The sequence below is a fragment of the Oncorhynchus clarkii genome, chromosome 22 (assembly GCF_045791955.1).
Source record: "Oncorhynchus clarkii lewisi isolate Uvic-CL-2024 chromosome 22, UVic_Ocla_1.0, whole genome shotgun sequence".
Lineage (NCBI taxonomy): Eukaryota > Metazoa > Chordata > Actinopteri > Salmoniformes > Salmonidae > Oncorhynchus > Oncorhynchus clarkii.
The window spans coordinates 34,780,137-34,804,664 of NC_092168.1; the positions used below are offsets into that span (position 1 = coordinate 34,780,137).

The window sequence follows — 24,528 nt, forward strand, 5'->3', positions numbered from 1 at the left end:
ATGACTCCAACCTAAGTGTATGTAAACTTCCGACTTCAACTGCATCACTAACTGTGAGTTTTCACAGTAAAAGTCATGCAGTTTCAGTCGAAAAGACTGCCATGTCACCCTCAGGCACAAACTTGTTTGTTTGTTCTTGTTTACCATTGAGCTCAGTACAATTAGGGAGCGTTTCCATGGATAAGAGCCCTTGGCTCTGAGGCCAAACAGTGTTATTGAAGGCATAGACAGGGGATCTGTCTCAGTCTCAGTTTGGCAATTACCTATGTACAAAGTTTAAACACCTTGGCTACTGAGAGGGCTCAGGCTTCTCCTCTGTCTCTCATCACCCTATTGACACACACACACACACACACACACACACACACACACACACACACACACACACACACACACACCCACACACACGCGGAGGCACCGCTCCAAATGTATGAGTCAACATCTCTCTGGCTTTGTCTCAAATGGCTCCCCACTCCCTTTATAGTGCATTATTTTTGACCGGGGCCCATATGCCTCTGGTCAAAAGTAGAAGACTATATAGGAAATAGGGTGACATTGTTAAGTTGGGGCAGAGAAAAGGCCATTGGGGCTGCAGGGACTTTTAACATTGCTAAAAGGATACCCTTTGCAGTGGGTGAATGCGAAAATGAAAGATAGTGGTTTTGTCATTCTCTAGAGACAGTGACTTGCTTTCACTGTAGCTTACAACATGATGGCATACATTCTATACTACAAAAGGCATGTAGTACACTCTTAGGAAAAATAAGTGCTTTCTAGAACCTTAAAGGGTTCTTTGGCGGTCCCCATAGGATTACACTTTGAATAATCATTTTTGGTTGCCGGTTGAACCCTTTTGGTTCCAGGTAGAATCCTTTTGGATTCCATTTAGAATCCTTTCCACAGAGGGTTCTACCTGGAACCAAAAAGGGTTCTCCAAAAAGGGTTTTCCTATGGGGACAGCCATATAACCCTTTTTTTTAAAGAGTGTACAAACTATAATCGAAATGTGGTCAGTGGGTAAACTAAAGGTTTCTGCTTATGCAGACATGGCATGCCAACAACTGTTGGAGTTCTCCCACGCAGTATATTCTTTACGTGAGCTTACCTTTTGCTACAGACAGACGTTTTTCTCTTTTATTTTACCTTGGACTTACTCTAAGTCCCATGGACATACAGTAACTTTTTTCCAATAGGAGACCTGCCCATGACATTAGGTACCAGTTGGATCTCAGTAGGTAGGGGGACAGACGGAAACATACCCAGGTTGATGTGGCGTGATTGAGATGTTCCAATTCAATCACTCTGTTTCCAGCATGGCCCCCAAGGATGAGTAGGCTAAGCACTGTTGCTTAGGAACACTGCTAAATAATATCATAGTTGTCAGTTTACAAGTGAAGTTGCAGTGTATTCCCTAATGTGTTGTAAAGAGTAACCCTACACACTTAGAAAAAATGTGTTATCTAGAACCTAAAAGGGTTCTTCAGCTGTCTCCATAGCAGAACCCTTTGGTTTCAGATATAACCTTTTTGGATTCAATGTAGAACCCTTTCTTACATGGGGTTCTACCTCAAACCCCAAAGGTTTCTAAGTGGAACCAAAAAAGGTTATCCTATGGGGACAGCCAAAGAACACTTTTGGAACCTTTTTTTCTAAGAGTGTGCAGACATCCTACTGTGACCATGAGTTGATCTTTTAAATGTTCAGTAAAATTAACCCTTGCATTTTTTCAAGGCTTATAACTTGATATTAACAGTAATCTTGCCACCATGTTGTTACAATAGTTATATGATTGGTATTCAAATGCAATTAAAATCTTACCCCCTCTCTCTGCTTCTCCTTCTCCCTCCCTCCCTCCCCTCGGTCTCGCTTTCTCCCTCACTCTCTCTCTCTCCATTTTCTCCCTCCCCCCTCTCTCCCTTCAGCCTTCGCCTTGTGAGTGGTGTCGCTGTGAACCAAATAACGAGGTGCACTGTGTGGTCTCTGACTGTGCCGTCCCAGAGTGTGTCAACCCAGTCTACGAGCCAGAACAGTGCTGTCCCGTCTGTAAAAACGGTAAGGGCACTTACTGTCGTGTGTTTCTGACACGCACGCACATAGGTTTTACTGAAATACTTTATGTATATCAACCTTACGATTGCATTGCTGGTTGTTGTGTACATGTACCCTGGTAAGCCAGACTGATGCTGTGCTCACCATTGTTTCACAAAACAGAATGATGAACATAGCTATTTGTCTGGTTAACCAGGCTAGTATGTTTGTATATTTCTTGCTGATCTTGTGATTTTATTGTGAGCACACTGGAGAGTTACATTTCTAAAGTAATCATTACAAATTCGTTACACAAATAAACTTGAAATGTAACTGTTTGAACCTCAACCCACACACACACATAAACCCACTACAAAATAATGACACTTTTATCACATCGAAACCAACCAAAAGATTCTCTTTCTCTACGTCTATATTTTCATGATTCGAGTCTTCAGTCTCTTTAATTGAGGACGTGCATCTTTTATGTTTTACTGTATATTAAACTGTTACTTTGGGGGGGTTGCCCGAGCGCTAATGAGGACACAACAAACTGCTTTAATTAAATACAACACACTAAGCAGCATTAACACTGCAAATGTGTATGAGTCTCAGGCCCATGTATTTGTGTAAAACTAGGCCCTCAAAACAAGGCTTAATGAAATATGTATGATATTTAGTGATGTTACGATTGATACAGGAACTCCAAGGCATGTGTCGAAATCGCTAAGCAGTGTACTTCGAAGCAGTGTGTCTATGTCTGTATCACTTTATCAGAAGCACATGATCAATGACGTCTGAAGCTTTGTTTTGTCAAACAACCATCTGATTGGTTTGGTATTGGTTTGGTAGGAAACAAAAAGGCTATACTGCAAACGCGATATGGGGTGTGGGACGTCGTCTATAATAATTTGGCAGCTCTAGATTATTTTGACCAGCAGGGGCCACCAATGTACGCTGTGTTGATCAAAGCTTCAAGTAATGAACCTATTTTCGATGCAATTGGCTAGGAAACATCAATGCTTCAGGAAGCTCAGTTTCCCCATCACTAATGGTATTGTGTTAAATAATAAAACATTTTAATTATAACATATGACGGAAAATGGATGAATTCAAACAACATTGTCTCTGTCACTAACAAATACAGTCATGGGTGGTAACTTTACTAAGTCCTGTGTTAATTTAATATGGTTCGTGTGTATATATTGGTCCACAGACTCAACATGTTCAGTGTTTAATAGATTAAAACATTTACACTGAAGAATTTGCCTTGTAGCTCAGGGCATCCATACCTGAGCCAAATAGCCACTATGCGGGTATTGTCTTGCAGGTCAGACGTCATGATGATGATTTTGCCGTTGTATAGGCTAACTCTCTCAATGGAAAATGCAAAAGGGACTAAACTGACTGTTGATTAAACTAGCTCCACGTAAACAATGAAGAACAAACTAATGAAGGGCTTCTCACATGCAAGAGACAGGAAAGGACATTTCAGTGCATCCTTAAGGAAAAGGACAAGAGCATCCACTTGGGATATGGCTCATAGCAGTATATATAAGGAATAAAGAATAAATAAATGTCCCAATTTAGACTTCAATCAAACTCCTATGTTCACTAAAATGACTATCTTCGTTTGTAGCGCAGTTTGTCCTATATAGGCTAAGCTCTCTGAAAGAGGGTACTGGAGCTGTAAGGTGTACAAGGAAGATGCTTGTACACACAGACACACACTTCCGCAGGCGTGTGCACACACACACGTTGGGCCTGCAGCTGGAGGAAGCACTAATCCACACAGACAGGATACAGTGACACCCTCGTGGTGGTGGCATTTCAGGGAGCCTGTCTTCCATCTCCAGCCCCATAGGGAACCAAAGCCAGCTCTGGCAAGATTAATCTCTGTTGAGAGAGAGAGTGTGTGTGTGTGTGTGTGTGTGTGTGTGTGTGTGTGTGTGTGTGTGTGTACGCGTGTGTGCGTTTGATTTTGTGTGTGCTTTTTCTTTGCAACTGACTAGAAGGCCAGCATCCCAGAGTTGCCTCTTCACTGTTGACGTTGAGACTGGTTTTTGCGGGTACTATTTAATGAAGCTGCCAGTTGAGGACTTGTGAGGCGTCTGCTTCTCAAACTAGACACTAATGTACTTGTCCTCTTGCTCAGTTGTGCACCGGGACCTTCCACCCCTCTTTCTATTCTGGTTAGAGCCACTCCTCTTTCTATTCTGGTTAGAGCCAGTTTGCGCTGTTCTGTGAAGGGAGTAGTACACAGCGTTGCATGAGATCTTCAGTTTCTTGGCAATTTCTCGCATGGAATAGCTTTCATTTCTCAGAACAAGAATAGATGGACGAGTTTCAGAAGGAAATTCTTTGTTTCTAGCCATTTTGAGCCTGTAATCAAACCCACAAATGCTGATGCTCCAGGTACTCAACTAGTCTAAAGAAGGCCAGTTTTATTGCTTAATTAATCAGCACCACAGTTTTCAGCTGTGCTAACGTAATTTCAAAAGGGTTTTCTAATGATCAATTAGCCTTTGAAAATGTTAAACTTAAAACGTGCCATTGGAACACAGGAGTGATGGATGCTATTAACGGGCCTCTGTACGCCTATGTAGATATTCCATAAAAAAGCTGCCGTTTCCAGTTACAATAGTCATTTACAACATTAACAATATCTACACTGTATTTCTGATCAATTTGATGTTATTTTAATGAGCAAAAAAAAATGCTTTTCTTTCAAAAACAATGATATTTCTAAGTCATCCCAAACTTTTGAATGGTAGTGTAGCTCTGACCATATCTGGATAGTGCCAATACTGAGATATTCAAGGTAACTTGATGCCAGAGAAATTAAACACAGTAAAAGTGACTATTAAACTGTAAGAAAATTATTTCTACAGTATTTTACTGTAATTACAAGGGATTAGACCAAGCAGGTTGGCTCTATGTATTTACATATTTCAGCATAAATGTAAATACTAGGTGTTTTATATCAGTTGCACTTTAGGCCTTAACAAAGGCTTCTAAACTGACAGAAACGGATCAAAAGCACATGGCTAGTCACGCAACCATTAAAGGTCCATTTAAATGATTATGCCAAAATTCAATACATGCTAAAATTTCAAAATAAATTTAGTTCAATTCCAAAAATAATAAACAATTCAAACAATAAATAATCAATTCAGCTTATATTAATCAAATCCGGCACCCGGCCCACAAGGGGTCGTTCAAGCACAATGAGCAAAGTAAAGCGCCACCAGCTAACAGACGGTGCTGGGCCAATTGTGAACCATTCAATATCTCTCACGGCCAAGGCCGACCATGTCACAGCCCAGGAATGTACCCGGGGTGATTTAGTCGTAGACTGTTGCACCATTGGAGTAGCTTATATTACCGTATTCTGTGGAGGTACAGCATTCTCACTCACTCACGGGTGCAACAAATATAGTCTCTTACAAGCCATACCTTAAAATATGTTAATGAGTCAGTGACTCTTTCCCCGCCCACAACATTTTCTCAAAATGCACCATAATTAATACAGTAAAACACATTTACGTTATTTTACTCTGCATTTCACAGTGTTTTACTGTTGAAATTACGGTGTACTGTAAAATAAATGTTCAGTATTTTACTGTGCATCCTACGGTAATTTACTATATTCAGTTTACACAGTATCCTACTGTTGATTAATACAGTAAATTACTGATAAAATTACAAAAACGGCTAACATTGCAGGGCCCATCGGGTGACATATGGGACACTCACATAGCATCAGCAGATACACATACTTTGACTAAAGTACTCTGACTTGCAGAGGGCTTCATCAGGCTTTCTTCAAGGTTTCCTTAGGCAAATTAAGCTGAGGATCCCTAAGGACTATGCAAATGTAACAACCTAGCTCTATCCTAAAGGGATATAAATTAACTTATGAATTTGATTTAAATAAGAATTTACTTTATGTAAGATACATTTAAATTATTCACAAGTAAATGTAGCTTACATAACGTTTTTTTACAGTTTTGCAGGGAAAATACACATGGGAACTAGTCTTTTCAGTGTCTATCTATTCCTTTTCATCTGACCTGTCAGTCACTGTATTCCTGATAGACAGTCATGTGACAACACAGAGAAACAGGTAACATGTATCTCTGTTGACAGTACTAACAGACAAGCACTGGCTTTGAATGGAGCAATGTCCCAAGGTCTCAGAGCCTTGTCTTTTCTATCTTGTGCAGTGACAGGCAGTAGTGACAGGCAGTGGTGACAGGCAGTGGATACTGTGTCCTTGCATGTGACTGCATCACAAATGGAACCGTATTCTCTTTACAGTGCCGTTATCGGGAGCCCCATAGGGCATCGCACAATTGGCCCAGCGTAGTGCGGGTTAGGTGGTGGTTTGGCCAGGGAGGGCTTTGCTTTAGCGAATCCTTGTGGCAGTTGAATGGTGTTTTCTCCGACACATTGGAGTGGCTGGCGTCTCGGTTAAGTGGGCGGGTGTTAAGAAGTGCGGTTTGGCGGGTCATGTTTCGGAGGACGCATGACTCCACCTTCGCCTCCCGAGCCTGTTGGGGAGTTGCAGTGATGAGACAAGATCGAAATTGGGGAGAAAAGGTACTGCACTGCAAAGGGAATAGGGTGCCATTTGGGACCCATATTGTGCCTTTCTCCTGATGTGACTCAGAAGTGCCATTTCCCATCGTAAACACCCACACTTGGCAGGGCTGCTTGATGCCCACTTTTCTTATCAACCTCTGCCCAGTTTGTCTATGACTTGTGCCAGCTGTACTGAAGCTGTACTGAAGGTGGGTGGTGGATCAATGAGAATTAGGACTTGGCATCAGGCCTCTCACGATTTCTCCATTGAGGTACAGGATGATTGATGGGCTTTTATCATATCTTAGTAGACTACGAGAGGAGAATCGACCCGGGCACGGAAGAGAGGGGTATGGGTAGCCCAAGGTGCCGGAAGGAGGTAGTGCTAGGCTAGATAGTGTTTGATGTATTATAAGGTATACTTGATGCCATTAGATCTATTTGGTTCAGAGCAGTCTTGCACTGCTACACTGCTAGTGTGTTCACTCAGCTATTAGCAAGAAATCCGGAAACAGAAGTTTGTTCCAGAGCAGCTGAGGGGTGTTTCCAAATGCCTGGGTGTCTGTTAAAACACTAAACTCCTGGATGGAGTCAGTAGTATACCTTGAGGAAGAGGAGTAAGAGACAGTACTGCAGATCATTGAGGACTGCTTACAGTAGGCCTTGAGACAAGCTATTTTAATGCAATAAAATCAGAAAGAAAACTGATAGTGATTGCATATTTTAGATTCTGCTGTGGGGATGTGGGCAGTGTCTTATTATTATGAGGTGTAGCTAGTGGTCTATTATTACTATAGTTAGAGATGTTTTTACATATGATTATTCCTGACATGATATTCCCCTATGTGGGTTAAACAGACAAGGGTGAGTTAAATATGCGTTTGAAATGGCACCCTATTCCCTATATAATTCTGACTACAATCCTAAAGAAAATATGTACTTTTACTCCCATACATTTTCCCTGACACCAAAAAGTTACACTTCGAATGCTCAGGCAGGACATAATTATGGTCCAATTCAAGCATCTATTAATATACCGCTGTAATGAATACTCAGGGAGAAAAAGGTGTAGATTCATGCGCAGAGCGCGGCAGGTGTTAATTTCACCTTCTTAGAAGGCAGGAATCGTGGTCACAGGCAGGCAGTGGTCATACACTGGTAGGCAAACAGGCAGGTGAATCAAAACTAGGACTGAAGGCTGTAACTGGTTCTCACAAATGAGCTAGGAAAAGGCTTAGTAGAGTCAAAACAAACAATACCTCAAACTGAACTAAATAAGGAGCAGATGAGACCAGGTGAGTAACTAACACAGGAGAAATCAATGAACATAAATGAAAGACAGGGCTATGTTCAAGAACACAGAGAAACAGGGCTACGTACAAGAACACAATGAAACAGAACACAAGGTTGACTAAGAAAATAAATACAGAACCTTACAACCATGTTGTCATCCCTAATGCCTCTGATCTGAAGCACTTACTAAACGCAAGTGCTGTGTTTGTAAATTATGTCTGAGTGTTGGAGTCGGACCCTGTCAGTCAGTAAATAAAATAAACAAGAAAATCATGCCGTCTGGTTTTCTTAATATTAATCAAATGTTATTTGTCACATGCTTCATAAACAACAGGTGTACACTAACAGTGAAATGCTTACTTACGGGCCCTTCCCAACAATCCAGAGAGGAACTTTATTAGAAAGTGCAAAAATAACCAAGCAGTGATGCAGTCAGTCAAGATGCTCTCAATGGTGCAGCTGAAGAACCTTTTGAGGATCTGAGGGCCCATGCCAAATCTTTTCAGCCTCCTGAGGGGGAAGAGGCATTGTCATGCCCTTTTCCCGACGTGCTGATGTGTGTGAACCATGATAGTCCCTTAGTGATGTGGACAAGCTCTCCACCTGTTCCCTGTCGATGTGGATTGGGGCGTGCTCGGCCCGCGTTTCCTGTAATCCACAATCAGCTCCTTTGTCTTGCTGACATTGAGGGAGGGGTTGTGTTCTTGGTACCACACTGGTCTCTGACCTGGCAGGTGTCAAACTCATTCCACGGAGGGCTACAGGTGTCAAACTCGTTCCACGGAGTGCCAAGTGTCTGCGGGTTTTTGTACATAATTGATTAATTAAGGTCACTAATTAGTAAGGAATTCCCCTCAGCTGGTTGTCGAGGGCTTAATTGAAAGAGAAAAGCAAAAACATGCAGACACTAGACCCTCCGTGGAATGAGTTTGACACCCCTGCTGTAGGCTGTCTAATCATCGTCGGTGATCAGTCCTACCACCGTTGTGTCATTATCAAACTTAATGATCTTGTTGGAGTTGTGCATGGCCGCGCAGTCGTGGGTGAACAGGGAGTACAGGAGGGGACTAAGCACGCACAACTAAGGGGCCCCTACTGTATGTTGAGGGTCAGCAAGGAAGATGTGTTGTTGCCTACTCTCATCACCTGGGGACGGACCGTCACCAAGTCCAGGATCCAGTGAGAGGGAGGTGTTTAATCCCAGGGTCCTTAGTTTAGTGATGAGCTTGGAGTGCACAATGGTGTTGAACGCTGAGCTGTAGTCAATGAACAGCATTCTCACATACAGTGCCTTGCGAATGTATTCGGCCCCCTTGAACTTTGCGACCTTTTGCCACATTTCAGGCTTCAAACATAAAGATATAAAACTGTATATTTTTGTGAAGAATCAACAACAAGTGGGACACAATCATGAAGTGGAATGACATTTATTGGATATTTCAAACTTTTTTAACAAATCAAAAACTGAAAAATTGGGCGTGCAAAATTATTCAGCCCCTTTACTTTCAGTGCAGCAAACTCTCTCCAGAAGTTCAGTGAGGATGTTGACCTAAATGACTAATGATGATAAATACAATCCACCTGTGTGTAATCAAGTCTCCGTATAAATGCACCTGCACTGTGATAGTCTCAGAGGTCCGTTAAAAGCGCAGAGAGCATCATGAAGAACAAGGAACACACCAGGCAGGTCCGAGACACTGTTGTGAAGAAGTTTAAAGCCGGATTTGGATACAAAAAGATTTCCCAAGCTTTAAACATCCCAAGGAGCACTGTGCAAGCGATAATATTGAAATGGAAGGAGTATCAGACCACTGCAAATCTACCAAGACCTGGCCGTCCCTCTAAACTTTCAGCTCATACAAGGAGAAGACTGATCAGAGATTCAGCCAAGAGGCCCATGATCACTCTGGATGAACTGCAGAGATCTACAGCTGAGGTGGGAGACTCTGTCCATAGGACAACAATCCTACAATCCGACAACAATATACAAACAGTATATTGCACAAATCTGGCCTTTATGGAAGAGTGGCAAGAAGAAAGCCATTTCTTAAAGATATCCATAAAAAGTGTCATTTAAAGTTTGCCACAAGCCACCTGGGAGACACACCAAACATGTGGAAAAAGGTGCTCTGGTCAGATGAAACCAAAATTGAACTTTTTGGCAACAATGCAAAACGTTATGTTTGGCGTAAAAACAACACAGCTGAACACACCATCCCCACTGTCAAACATGGTGGTGGCAGCATCATGGTTTGGGCCTGCTTTTCTTCAGCAGGGACAGGGAAGATGGTTAAAATTGATGGGAAGATGGATGGAGCCAAATACAGGACCATTCTGGAAGAAAACCTGATGGAGTCTGCAAAAGACCTGAGACTGGGATGGAGATTTGTCTTCCAACAAGACAATGATCCAAAACATAAAGCAAAATCTACAATGGAATGGTTAAAAAATAAACATATCCAGGTGTTAGAATGGCCAAGTCAAAGTCCAGACCTGAATCCAATCGAGAATCTGTGGAAAGAACTGAAAACTGCTGTTCACAAATGCTCTCCATCCAACCTCACTGAGCTTGACCTGGTTTGCAAGGAGGAATGGGAAAAAATGTCAGTCTCTCGATGTGCAAAACTGATAGAGACATACCCCAAGCGACTTACAGCTGTAATCGCAGCAAAAGGTGGCGCTACAAAGTATTAACTTAAGGGGGCTGAATAATTTTGCACGCCCTGCCACATCCTACAAGCGTCAGAGCCGGTGTAGTAAGATTCAATATTGATCCTATATTGATGCTTTGCCTGTTTGATGTAAAGCATTTACATGTCCTGTCCAGGACGTGTACTTGTACAGCAAGCTACCTCGCGCTTCAGAAACAGGAGATAGGCTCCTGCCCTATGGGCCATTCCAGTTCAGACAAGGCTAGCTACTTACTTTACATTACTTTTGAATCAAGTTCATATGCAGCCAGGGAGCAGGGACACAATCTGGACATGATTATCTTTTCCAAAGAAATTAAATAGGCTACTAGGCTTTCCTAATCTTAGCACCCAGAACCAAATCTCACGTGCATGCTGGGAAACATTCATTGTTAAGTCTTGTAGGAAGATAATGTAATACATTATTCAAAGCGACTTACTGTCCTGTGTGCATTTCACATATGGGTGGTCATGGGAATCAAACCCACTATCTTGCGCATTGTTAGCGCAATGATCGACCAAATAAACTTTCCACAGAGGCTGAGGAGGCCTTTCCATGCAGACTAGGAATCAAGGAGTGACTTTCTCTCTCTCTGTGTGTTGGTGTGCATTTCTTTTTGTGTGTGCAGGAGTACATGTGTACATGTGTGCATTTGCGTGTGTGTTTGTATTCCAGCCCTCTCTGTGCTGTCAAGCCCTGTCCTTCCTCTTCTCTCCTCCTCTCTGCTTGCAGCACATTGAAATGCAAAGCATTCTATGTCGAGGGAGAGCCAGGCTAAGAAAAGCGCTTTAATGTTGCAAAAACAAGCCCATCTGTGCATGCCCGTGAAAGGATCTGTGTGTCTGTCCTGACTTCGAAACTCCCCAAGCAGGCATCACTCTGCCATCCTCTTCTTACAGAACCTCCCGAGAAAACAACCACCACACTCATTTCTCCTTTTCTCTCCCCTCCCTCCTTCCCTCTCTGTCTCTCTTCCTTCTCTCTTCACTCTCTTCCTCTGCTCCCATGAGGCAGGTCCAAATTGCTTTGCCGGAACGACGATCATCCCAGCCGGTATTGAAGTGAAGGTGGATGACTGCACCATTTGCCGCTGTCACAATGGGGACTGGTGGAAGCCAGCACAGTGCCTGCGCCGGGAGTGCCTCAATGGCCAGACGTTGTCATAGAAACCCCGGCGGGGACGGTGTCGGTGACGTGCAGCCAGGGAGCGGTCCTGCCTGCTGCAAAGGCAAACAAACAAACAAAACGCTCATCTTGTATGATTGATAGGATGGACAGGAGAGGAGCACAATTCCTTGGCAACATTGACTAGGAGACTGCATAACAAGCTGAAATGAAAAGCTCTCGTACACAGTACCTACACACCACCACTACCACAACTTTAACCACAGAGGAGCGGAGAGAGCAGGAGGAACTTTTCTTGAGACTGTTTTTTTGTCTTCTGTTTTGACTGTGTGACTATTTATATTTTCTGATAACTACTTACTGCTTATGCTGCTTATAAACATACTGTTTATATATTTCATGAAGTCATTTCCACCTAACCATTAGCACTGTTAAACATAGTCAGATGTGTTCTGTCATCTGCTTACTGTAGCTCTCTCTCTCTCTCTGAGATGTCTTCACCACACCGCTTCGCTATGGGAATTACAATGGTCACAAAAACATATCACTCACAGCTGTTGGCTTCCCACTAAATGCACAATCCTTCTATGAGTCAATAGCAAGAGTTCACTTCTGGTGTTGGGGTCAATGAAATTAATTATTGACATAAAATGTCAGCATTCTGATGTGCTGTTAGTTACACTCATCTGGGCTGACAAAAGATGCATGGCCACAAACAGATCCCGTCAGTTACTGTTTTTACTACACACAATATGCTTGATGAGACTGTCTTCGAGGTGTCTAATATAGGTATCTAATATACAGTACCTGTCAAAAGTTTGGACACATCTACTCATTCAAGGTTTTTTTTTTATTTTGATTATTTTCTACATTGTAAAATAATAGTAAAGACATCAAAACTATGAAATAACACATGGACTCATGTAGTAATTAAAAAATGTATTTTAGATTCTTCAAAGTAGACACCCTTTGCCTTTATGACATCTTTACACACTTTTGGCATTCTCTCAACCAGCTTCACCTGGAATGATTTTCTTGAAGTTCCCATATATGCTGAGCACTTGTTTATTGCTTTTCCTTCACTCTGCAGTCCAACTCATCCCCAACCATCTCAATTGGGTGGAGGCCAGGTCATCTGATGCAGCACTCCCTTACTCTCCTTCTTGGTCAAATAGCCCTTACAAAGCCTGCAGAGGTAACTGGGTCTTACTTTCCATTCGCAGTCCTCATGACAGGCAGTTTCATCATAGCGCTTGATGGTTTTTGCGACGGCACTTGAAGAAACTTTTAAAGTTCTTGAAATTTTCCAGATTGACTGGCCTTCATGTCTTAAAGTAATGACGGACTGTCGTTTCTCTTTGCTTATTTGAGATAGAGTATTCTGGCCATAATAAGGACTTGGTCTAGGAAATTAATTCCACACATGGACTTTTAACAAGGCACACCTGTTAATTGAAATGCATTCCAGGTGACTACCTCATGAAGCTGGTTGAGAGAATACCAAGAGTGTGCAAAGTTGTCATCGAGGCAGAGGGAGGCTACTTTGAATAATCTCAAGTAGAAAATATATTTAGATTTGTTTAACACTTTTTTGGTTACAGCATGATTCCACGTGTTATTTCATAGTTTTGATGTCTTCACTATTATTCTACAATGTAGAAAACCTTTGACTGGTACTGTATAGCCAACCGATACATTAGTAAGTGATAAATTACTGGAAACAGTAGAAAAAGGAACCAACTTTACTTATTTTAGTAGTTGAAACAACTACTTAAGTTAGAAGCCATGTAACCCATAACAGAGGGGGCAAAAAATGAATATGCTCCAGCATTCATACACTACCGGGGCCATTCTTCTTGGCTTAATTGCCTTTGTTGTTTTTCCCCATAGCCCAAACCAACAAAAATTGTCCTCAGTGTGAACAGCTTGAACTTGTTATCTAAGAAATTAGCGAGCCAAGCAGTGGCCTGCTTTAATTTCCATTAAGCAAAGGGTATTCTGTGATAAATCATCTGGCCGGGCCTCTCTGCGCTCAACACTACGCCACCTGGCTGCCGTCTGCAAGCATCAGCCAAGCACCAAGTACACTCGGCAAGAACTCAGAGAGAGACAAAGGGGATATCTGCATAAGCAAACAAACACACAGGTGAACACGTATGCATGTGCCTACACACAAGCATGTGCGGGCACACACACACTTGTACGCACACCCTTTCATCCTCTAAGGCCCATACCTACAGCTTGCACATGAATTCATTTTCAGCTTAAAAAACGTTGATCCACTGCACCCCAAGAAGAAGCACTTAAGCCAATAAAGCTCTCACTGAGATACACAGCTCCTCTCCTCCCCTCCCCTCCTCTATAGATTACACAATAGATTTTCTGTTTTCTAGCCTCCTCCATATATCTGCATAGCTCCGCTACAGCACCCCACAGTATGGCCAGGGTTATAACTTAGCTTGATTTAATGCATTGCTTTGCCTATAGATTCCTTCCTATATGGTTCAGGGTCACACTCCAAGCAACCAACCCCACCCAACCTCCTTTTCTTTTTGAAATGATAAAAACTATTCATTAATTCAAAGGCAGATTTCCTGCTAAGCCCATGCAATTCATCACTGATACTTTAGATTTGTGTGTTTCAGTGAGAATCCATTCCTGTTCACCTTTTAGAAGCTATTCGTCCTGTGTGATAGATGAACTACTTAATAACGGCTTCCAGCTTCTGGTAATGAGACGGAAATGAACACAGGAGTGAGACCCCTGACTAAAGAGGTGGAAGAATAGAAAATTACAGACTGTGTCCCAAATGGCACCCCTATTCACAATGTAGTGAGTGCACTACATTTGACCAGGGCCCAAAGGGCTCTGAATAAAAGTATTGCACTATATATGGAGCAGGGTCCCATTTGGGACATTCCCAAAAATATACATGACCTAATAAGCATCTCCTCCCAAACCCATCTATGTCTGTCTGCAGCCACTGTACTGTAGACTAGCTCATTCTGTTATACTCAGCTGCCTGTAGTTGTATCATTATTGATTCAGGAATTCAGAAGATGAACAAATGAGGGTAGGGGACTTCAATCCTGGGTGCATCATTATGGTCAAAGTTGCTCAGGTCATTTTTATCATTACCTTGTCTCGTGATAAATTAGTCATTTGTAATGAGAAGAGAGACGCAATTTGTCAAGCCAGAATACTTACTCATACAGTACCTAGAGAAGAGAGTAGAGTGTTGCTTTATTAATCCCAACTTGGGAAGATGTTTTATCACAGCATACATCATCAATAACTCACAAGGACACATAACAACGACAGACATAGAATTAAAAAACGACACATATTAAGATGCATGAATTCACATGCACCTTAAGATATACATCACTCTACAGGTCCATACATTGTATGAGACTCCATGACACCTTTATCACTCATCTCTTTTAATTAGGTCTATCATAGTCCTGATATCTGAGATTTTCTCTTTAGTGTGTTATAGATTTTTAGTACTGGATATAGATTATCTCTTGCTACCATGGTAATAATTGAGAGACATAAAGAGAGGTGGAGAGAGAGGGAGACAGAAAAAGAGAGAAATACAGTATTCCAGATGAACAAGACAGAAGTTGCTCTGGAACCCTTACAGGAACCGTCCATGGTCCGCAGCTGCAAACCAACCAGCTGAGACCTCCTCAAGTGCTATGTATATCCATTATCTGCCTCAATTTAGTTAAACATACTCTACATGCATAGCCAAGAGGTAGTGGATATGTAGCTCCCCATACATACAGCATAGCCAAGAGCTAGTGGAGTCACCTCGAACCTGCATAGCTCCTCTGTGACCAGTGGCCAGCTGGGTTCAGTGTACAGTGGGATAAGGCAGAGCCATATATAATGTATAACATTGCATATATAGTATATAGCGCTGGGGATAGGGAAGGGGCCCTCCAGGGATTGTGTGGGTAGCAGTACAGCTGAACTCAGACTAACCTGTTCTGGATAGGTGGTTAACCTCTCCCTCAGGAATTGCTAACTTCCTGCAATTCTACACGTTTTGCCATGGGGCAGAGAGAAAATGTTGCTGTTTTAAAAGTAATTCAAGCTCAAATATAGGTGTGTTGACTGTGATAAAGACACTGGATTATGAGCTGTCTTGCTTGTTGAACGAACAAATGATGTAGGCAGTGGCATGGTGCATATAGCCATAGAAGCACAGTGACATATCCATCAATGCAGTCATATTCATGGCTTTGTTGGGATGTGGCTTTCAGTTAGTTGTTTTTGGCCACCCATCCCATGAAATTGAATTTCATTCCAGTGCACTGCTTGCTATGAATTTTTCTGGTGGTGTTTGCATGTTCAGATAAAAAGGCTAAATAATGTCCCATTTAGAACACTGACAAGTAGAGAGCCATAGAGATTATATTAAATTAATAGAGGGGCTATGTCATAAACCCTCAATGTTCCAGAATAGGGTGAAAATAGCAGTCATATTGGTCAGGGAGAAACCCAAACCACTCTAATTGGAATTAATGGCAGTAGAGGCATTTAATTATGCAGGGGGGGAAAAGTAAGATGTGATATATAAAAAAAAAAGTCGTAATATAATTATTTTCAACACAACTTAAAAAGGTTTTATACCGTATTTCTGTAAAATAGCTTCTACAATATATGCAAAGACCATAAATATCAACACTTTTGTCTTCTTGTAAAGCTGTGAGTGCTATTATATGAGACAATATCAGTACTTGTTGCATTTACAACTTGTGTAAGTCCTATCATCAACTGATTTCAGCCAGTGTATTGACTGCATTGTTTGAATGGAATGTTGGCCTATTGGCAGTTAGAAATATTTATGGAATCATTCCTCTAAAACTGTCTGAACAGCTAGCTAACAAGCGTACAGTGCAGATCAATTATTAAAATTCATTATTTTACACAATATCTTATCACAGCAATGGCAAACAATGGTTGACAAACTCCCTGACCAAAATGGCTGACCTTTATCCCATAATAAGGAGGTTCTACTCCATTCTAGTATTGTAATTCCTAATTCTATGTAGGGAGCATAATATTGAAATAACCCCTCTCCCATTAATATTGCTAACCCCTATCTCTTTATTGACAATCATATTCCAGGTATTTGTTTCATGAACAGTTGTACAATGAAAGGACGGAAAGTCTTATTTGAATAATACAGAGGGAAATTATTAAAGTACAAAAGGTTAAGGCGGCAGTCATAATTGTTTTCACCACCAGCTACCGCCTAGCATCCTGAACATGGGTTACTGCAGGGAGCTTTCAATGTACTCAAACTGTTCAGTGAACTTGCAGTAGACTTTGAATCCAACTGTGAGACCCCAGCTGCAGTGAAGAATTATTGACTGAGTAATAGAGTTTCAAAATGTATCAAAAGATAGTCTGAGGGAGCAGTCGATATCCCTGTTAATTTTCTGCTCATGAAATAGTCTGGTCTTTTGTGTGTCTGGCCATGAAAGTCTAGCCTACTACTCACAAAGCACTCTCCAACCCATTCAACTTGACACTGCTCATTTGCTGTAAAGGTATACCATACAATTTCTCTTTTCACCGACTTACTGTAGCTGGAAGCTATGAAAGATTGTTCTATTACTTCTTTTTTTTTTTACAAAAAAACTGTTACATAAAGTGTGCTTGAAAAAACAAGAGTACTAATCTAGTATTGAGAGAAAAACACTTAAACAATCAAATTGCATTATTATACAGGCTCAGGGGGGTTACTCCTAAAGATTCTATTAATATTAACTCCTTCTGTTATAAATTAATGTTATATTGAATTAGAGCCAGAAATGTTCATAATAAAAACAAAGAGATGGTTTGGTTGGAAATACCAAGACACACACATAGTGGGTACATACATCTAACCAAACACTCACGATTTTTGTTCCAATTGAAATAAAACCCTTGGTGCCAATTATGGTGTATAGTAAGTTGTAAATACCTTCAAATCGTATGTGTGTTCTGAAAATCAGAGTTGAAGAAAAAAATGTGTAATATTTATGGAGACAAACTATTTTGTTAAATAGAGTGAAAAATAAGTGTTATTATACAGCAAGGGTGTGTGTGTCAATTTATTTATTTATTTCATTTCCACTTCTATTGTCCAGGCAGAAACACAATCCTACATGCGTGCAACTCTTCACCACTTTATTGTAGGAAAGGTCACTCCTTATTCACAATATAACCTCTGCATGAAACTTAGGGGCTGTAATTCACTGCACCACAAATGAGATAAATATGGTGGTGTGTTAACATTTTACTTCCAATTCTTCACCATTGACACCGACAGTATTTCATATGACTTACACCTGAAGCGTCATGCTTCTTCCCATCCCGGTGTAGCTGGGAGCGAGAACACCAGTCAAACAAACCATGCAGAGATCAGAAAAATAACTATTTTTGGGAATAGTGAATAGTGCCTGGGCCATAGCCTACCACTATAGAAAACCAGGAAAGGGAGGATACTTGTTTCAGGGGTAGGTCAACTTTAATGATGTACAGATAGAGGATATAAAATGTCAAAGAAGTGGGAATTCCTGATTGATCAGGAATAATCATATCCCCGAGGTTTATTAGAGGAAGTGACCCAGGGCTTTCCTCTGTCTTTCTCACAAATGGCACCCTATTCTCTATATAGTGCACTACATTTGACCGGGTCCTATATGGCTCTAGTCAACAGTAGCGCACTATGCAGGAAATAGGATGCAATTTGGGATACAGAACATCTGCTTAAACACACCATCTGCTTAAACACTCTGGTTCTATTCCACATTCCTATTAATTACGAGGCTGAGCTGAGGTTCTGTTTGTCTGCACCATTAATTGCCCCCCTACACCTCCCGCAAGAACAGGAAGGGGTAATTTAATGTGGCACGCTGCAATCAATAGCAATTAGACCTATCCCTGACTAATGCTATTGAGAAGGAGAGGGGCATCCTGGGATATGCAAGAGAGAATGGCTGTGTCCTACTTCAAAGGCTGGCAGATGGCGATATTGAGTCATTTCATCTTACTGTCCAAAGGCATTGTATGCAGCCAGCTATACACTTGTATCCCCGTGGACCGGTTCGTATATAAAAATAATAAATGAAACAAAAATAAATAAAAACATTCTCAATTCAGGCTGCAAAGGCGTTTCTTTCCTCCTTAACTCGGTTTAATGGAGAGAAGGCGGAAAAAAAATGGGAATAGAAATATATACTTTATGAAACACAATTTTCCACCATTATGGCTAATGCTACTTTCTGATGTTACACCCCAACGTTCAGCCAGGGACTGCTGCAACCTGATTGGTTGAATACGATACCCAACATCCAGGACTAGCATTCCTATGCATTAGCCACTATGTCCACCTTCTAGCCATACAATTCCTAATATTGAGTTGCACCCCCCTTTGCCCTCAGAACAGCCTCAATTCGTCAGGGCATAGACTACATTGGGTCGAAAGCGTTCCACAGGGATGCTGGCCCATGTTGACTCCAATGCTTTCCACAGTTGTGTCAAGTTGGCTGGATGTCCTTTGGGTGGTGGACCACTCGGGAAACTGTTGAATGTGAAAAACCCAGCAGCGTTGCTGTTCTTGACACAAACGCACTGGTTGGAGTGTGTCAAGAACTGCAACGCTACTGGGTTTCACATTCAACAGTTTCCCGTGTTTATCAAGAATGGCACCTACTACCATACCCCATTCATCCTCAATCATCTCAAAGCATAAAAAAAAAAACTTTAGCCTGTCTCCTCCCCTTCATCTACACTGATTGAAGTGGATTTAACAAGTGACATCAATAATGTATCATAGTGTTCACCTGGATTCACCTGGTCAGTCTCATGGAAAGAGCAGATGTTCTTAATGTTTTGGACACTGGGTGTATATAATTAAGATGCATATGAGTCAGTAATTGTGTTGCTGCAACAACGTTTATTTTGTAGAATACCATTCGTTCTCAAAAGCCCAAACAGAAAACTGTGTGCAGCAGCAGGAGGTGACGTTGGTATTAATAAAAGGCAGTGTTTCATAATTTTTCTTTTTTAAGTCATACAAATGGAGAAGAGGCAGTCACAATTCAGTTGCAAAGAAAAGGCCATTCTCAAAAGCACAGACGTTATAAAGAGTCTCAGTAGGAGAAAACAGTTTGATTTTTCACTCCTTCATTCAAAATAGTGAAAAGTGCTAACATTTTTATAATCTTCTATCGTCATTGAGCGGGGATAAAATTAAACACTTCCCTAGCTTATCTTTGAGCTACAGGTACAAGTCGTGGATATATTTAAGGCCAAATCCAGAGACATCAGAGATTGGGGACTGACTGTGGCTGTACAATCTCTATTATGTCAAGGTTATAGTTTTACAACCACAGCTGTCTGTGTTCTGATTAGACCTTGATATTCAGGTGGGAGACGGAAAGACCATGGGCCTGTTAAAGAGGGTGCAAGGTTACGGAACATTTACATAGAAACATATTGTGTAGAACAGATATGATTGTCTGTCGTGTAGAATAGGCAATCATGACAACACTATTTATTACATTTCTATCGGAAATGTTGCGAATGTTTCACCTCACTGATTACACACCAGGTGTGTCTGTGATTCAAGCTCAGGCACTGGCAGTAGCTGGAAGGCCGATATACAGTTTACAACCCATGTAGATGGAGCTGACCACACCTTTCCTAACCTCACCCTGGGTGGCCTGTAAGAGCCCTGGGGATCATAGATGATGTACTGGGTACACAGGGCCTGGTCTGAGCCCAGAGAGGCGTGGTAGGCTGCAGCAGACAGGGTCTGGGTCACATCACTGTCTGGTTTGGGCTGTCGGGTAAGAATCTGGCCCCCTGCCTCTCTCACCAGCTGGAGGAGCTCGTCCCTGGGGGGCTTCCTGAAGGAGCCCATGAGGTAGAAGAAACAACCGTCCAACAGCGGGGGCAGCTGGGTTAGAGTAGAGATGAGTGGAGTATTGAAGAGTAGAATAAAATAAAGTAAAATACAGTAGTCAAAAAGAGTAGAGTTAAACAGAGTCAAATAGAAAGAGGGGACAGAAATGAGATAAGGCTTGTTAAGACAAAAACACGTCGTCTGTGGACTGCAATGAGAACTAAACAAATCATTTGTTGTCCTCTAACAAGGAAAAGTGAGGATGTTTCATGAATTTTGTAAGTTACGGTAGACAAGCCCTTACAAATTCATCAAAGCCGTGCACATACAGAGGGAGAAAAAAAGAGAACAGAGAATGTATCTTCTTCCTTGATCCTAAACGATGCTAACCACTCTAGTGCCTCGGGATAAAATCAAGTCCCACTAAGAATAGCCGAGTGTCTGGACAAAGTGTCCAGACAACAGAGATTGTTCTGTAGTTAATGAGTTGAAATGCTGCTGAATCACTGCTACATCACAGCCACAACATTTCAGTTCTTACATAACCGCAGCCTCCACTCCACTCCTAATAAAAATACCAAATACTCCACTCCAGGGTTGGGTGATATGGACTAAAACGCATACCTTGATTATTTTAAACTTATGGGCGATTTATGATATACATCTCGATTTATTTTATTTTCTCTAAATAAGCTTTGTTGCACAATTAAAAAGTTCAAACACACCACATTTTTTAAAAACAGTCAGCTATAATCTATTGATTTCAAAGCTTGTGTAATGATACCGAGGCTGAATACATACCTTCCACAACCATAAGACCCACTAATCATTTCATCAAAATAGTTGTACCTGCTTTTTTTTTGCAATAATCACTGATCTGGATTTCAGGTCTGCCTATAGAAATGTCATATTGTTACAAATTGAATCACCAGAACCATTCTTAATGCACATTCACTAATAATGTAGCAGGCATTATAGAAAATTAAAACTGGTCTCAAACAATTGCTCAAGCACAAGCCCACGTGCTAGTGAGTAGCCAGCTAATATTTATATTTCAAGTTTAGCCAACTTGGCATTAGGTATAATTTCATAAGCTCTGAATTCAGCTAACAAGGCAGAACAGTTGAATTGTTATGAACACAGCTTTCTGTCCATCTCCAACTGTTTGAACAGCATGCTTGCCAGATGTTGAAATCAAGTGGCCTACCTTATTTCTCAGAATGAGGAGATGTCAAATCCTTATTTGTTTTACGCTTATTGCACATTTATAAAAACAGAGACTAAACAGCTAGTATAACAATCCTTATTTGACAAATGCTGCTAGCGATACATGGTACCGTAATGCGCACGCAACAAACTGAGCCTACATTTTCCAGAATGAATGTTCATTGGTACATCCGTTTTAGTAGTGTCTACTCAAAAATATCAAACATAAACAAAGGTTAACTTCAGTGTCACAGTAAAATAACGTCACCATGTGTTTCGGTGTCCATATGACCAATTCTGTTGGACCAAACCTCAAAATGCAAATAGCCGTTGAAACCATTTATCAGAGAAGAATAAGTGATCTCTCATTTTTGTTGTTGTGAGTGGTAGGGGGAGGGGTGTAGGAGAAAGTGGCGAAGCGAGAGGTTTTACTCCCGCCAAAATCTGTCCAAAATCAGCCCAATGCCTTTCTACGAGCTTATTTTGAACCTTAGCTGGTCGCCTGCCTACCTGCCTTTGGGACAACGACTCCCATTGTTAGGGCGGAGACAGGAGCATCTCAGAAGGAGCGAATGAGACAAGACCAAAAAGACATGAGTACAAGCGGACATAAACGCTCAAAACCTATTCTGCAATTCTGGTATCTGGAATATCACGCAAAAACATGCATTTGAATTAATCAAATTAATTCCATAGATCAGCCCTATTGCATTGTACTCCTGTATTGTATTCCTCTATTGCATTCTATTCCATTCTATTGCATTCTATTCCATTGGGATTGCATTGTAATGACGTTGCTTTCCAACCCAAGAGCCAGACTCCATTGTAGCTTTTTTTTTTTTTTTTAAACAAAACTCTTATCAGTTTAGTGGCTGTGTATTCAGGTGCCAGAAGGCCCTCCACTGAATGCATCAATGCACTCAATTGTTTCCTGCTGTAAACTGGTACTCTCCAGAGTTTTAGAGAAAGCCGGTTCATTGCCTCCATTTTGTTTTGTTTCTTGTTTGCAGGGGTGTGTGTTACCTACCAGGCTGTGTCTGTTAATGCGGCTGCGTTGCGGTCCTACTCCTGCTTCATGGTCACTCTCGGAGATCCAGCTATCTGCCTGCAGGCACGCCTCTACCCCTGTATGAGGAGAGAAAGAGACAGGGACAAGAAGGGGACAGCAGAAGCTTAGATGAGAGGAGAGAACTTGAAAACCTATTTTATAGCTAGATGAGAAGATCCCTGCGGTCAAATGAACTAGAGGTCGACCGATTAATCGGAATGGCCGATTAACTTGAAATCGGCCCTAATTTTCATAACAATCGGAAATCTGTATTTTTTTACACCTTTATTTAACAAGGCAAGTCAGTTAAGAACACATTCTTATTTTCAATGACAGCCTAGGAACAGTGGGTTAACTGCCATGTTCAGGGGCAGAACAACCGACTTTTACCTTGTCAGCTCGGGGATTCAATCTTGCAACCTTACAGTTTATGGTTAGGTACACGTTGCATATAATCGATGCGGTGCGCATTCGCGGAAAAAGGACTGTCGTTGCTCCAACATGTACCTAACCATAAACATCAATGCCTTTCTTAAAATCAATACACAAGTATATATTTTTAAAATCTGCGTATTTAGTTAATATTGCCTTCTAACATGAATTTCTTTGAGGTAGGGTGCAGTATTTTCACATACGGATGAAAAGCATGCCCAGAGTAAACGGCCTGCTACAAAGCCATAAAAGCTAGAATATGCATATTATTATTAGTAGATTTGGATAGAAAACACTCTGAAGTTTCTAAAACTGTTTGAATGATGTCTGAGTATAACAGAACTCATATGGCAGGCAAAAAGCTGAGAAAAAAAATCCAACCAGGAAGTGGGAAATCTGAGGTTGGTCGATTTTCAACTCCGCTCATATTGAAGATACAGTGGGATATTGGTAATGTTGCTAAGGCTTCCACTAGATGTCAACAGTCTTTGGAACCTTGTCTGATGCTTCTACTGTGAAGTGGGGCCGAAGGAGAAGGGAATGAGTAAGGTCTGCCATGAGCTGACCATGCGCGTTCACATGAGAGGGAGCTCTGTTACATCGCACTTTTGAAGACAATGGAATTCTCCGGTTGGAACATTATTGTGGATTTATGTTAAAAACATCCTAAAGATTGATTCAAAATATTGTTTGACATGTTTCTACTGACTGTTACGGAACCTTTGAAATTTCGTCTGCTTTTAGTGAACGCGCTTCGTGACTTTGGATTTGTTAACCAAACGCGCTAACAAAAGTAACTATTTGGACATAAATGATGGACATTACCGAACAAAACAAACATTTCTTGTGGAAGTGGGAGTCCTGGGAGTGCATTCCGACGAAGATCAGCAAAGTGAAGATTAAAAATGCTATTTATGACTTTTGTTGACTGCATAATATGGCGGATATATTTGTGCCTTGATTGGGCTCTGAGCGCCGACTTGCTTTTTCCGTAAAGCTTTTTTGAAATCTGACACAGCGGTTGCATTAAGGAGAAGTATCTTGTATCTTTTAGCAATGTTTATTATGAGTATTCCTGTAAATTGATGTGGCTCTCTGCAAAATCACCGAATTTTTTGGAACTACTGAACATAACGCGCCAATGTAAACTCAGATGTTTGGATATAAATATGAACTTTACCGAACAAAACATACATGTATTGTGTACCATGAA

At 41.3% G+C, this 24,528-nt stretch overlaps 2 protein-coding genes across 7 annotated transcripts in view; one reads left to right on the forward strand and one right to left on the reverse strand.

The window, feature by feature from the left end:
• The window catches only part of LOC139380821 (von Willebrand factor C domain-containing protein 2-like), a 32,923-nt gene extending 21,161 nt beyond the window's left edge, over positions 1 to 11,762 (forward strand). For both annotated transcript variants that reach the window (XM_071123902.1, XM_071123903.1), the window contains 2 exons: positions 1,923 to 2,052; positions 11,611 to 11,762. In XM_071123902.1, the coding sequence (XP_070980003.1) occupies positions 1,923 to 2,052; positions 11,611 to 11,762 (282 nt within the window). The remainder of the gene's footprint in view (positions 1 to 1,922; positions 2,053 to 11,610) is intronic.
• The window catches only part of LOC139380819 (BRCA1-associated RING domain protein 1-like), a 90,636-nt gene that overhangs the window by 13,797 nt on the left and 52,311 nt on the right, over positions 1 to 24,528 (reverse strand). For 3 of the 5 annotated variants that reach the window (XM_071123900.1, XM_071123899.1, XM_071123897.1), the window contains 2 exons: positions 22,863 to 22,960; positions 19,661 to 20,683 (listed from right to left, as the gene is read on the reverse strand). In XM_071123900.1, the coding sequence (XP_070980001.1) occupies positions 20,318 to 20,683; positions 22,863 to 22,960 (464 nt within the window). In that variant the 3' untranslated portion in view covers positions 19,661 to 20,317. Of the gene's footprint in view, positions 1 to 19,658; positions 20,684 to 22,862; positions 22,961 to 24,528 lie in introns of those variants that run through there. The other 2 variants (XM_071123898.1, XM_071123901.1) reach the window with 2 other exon arrangements.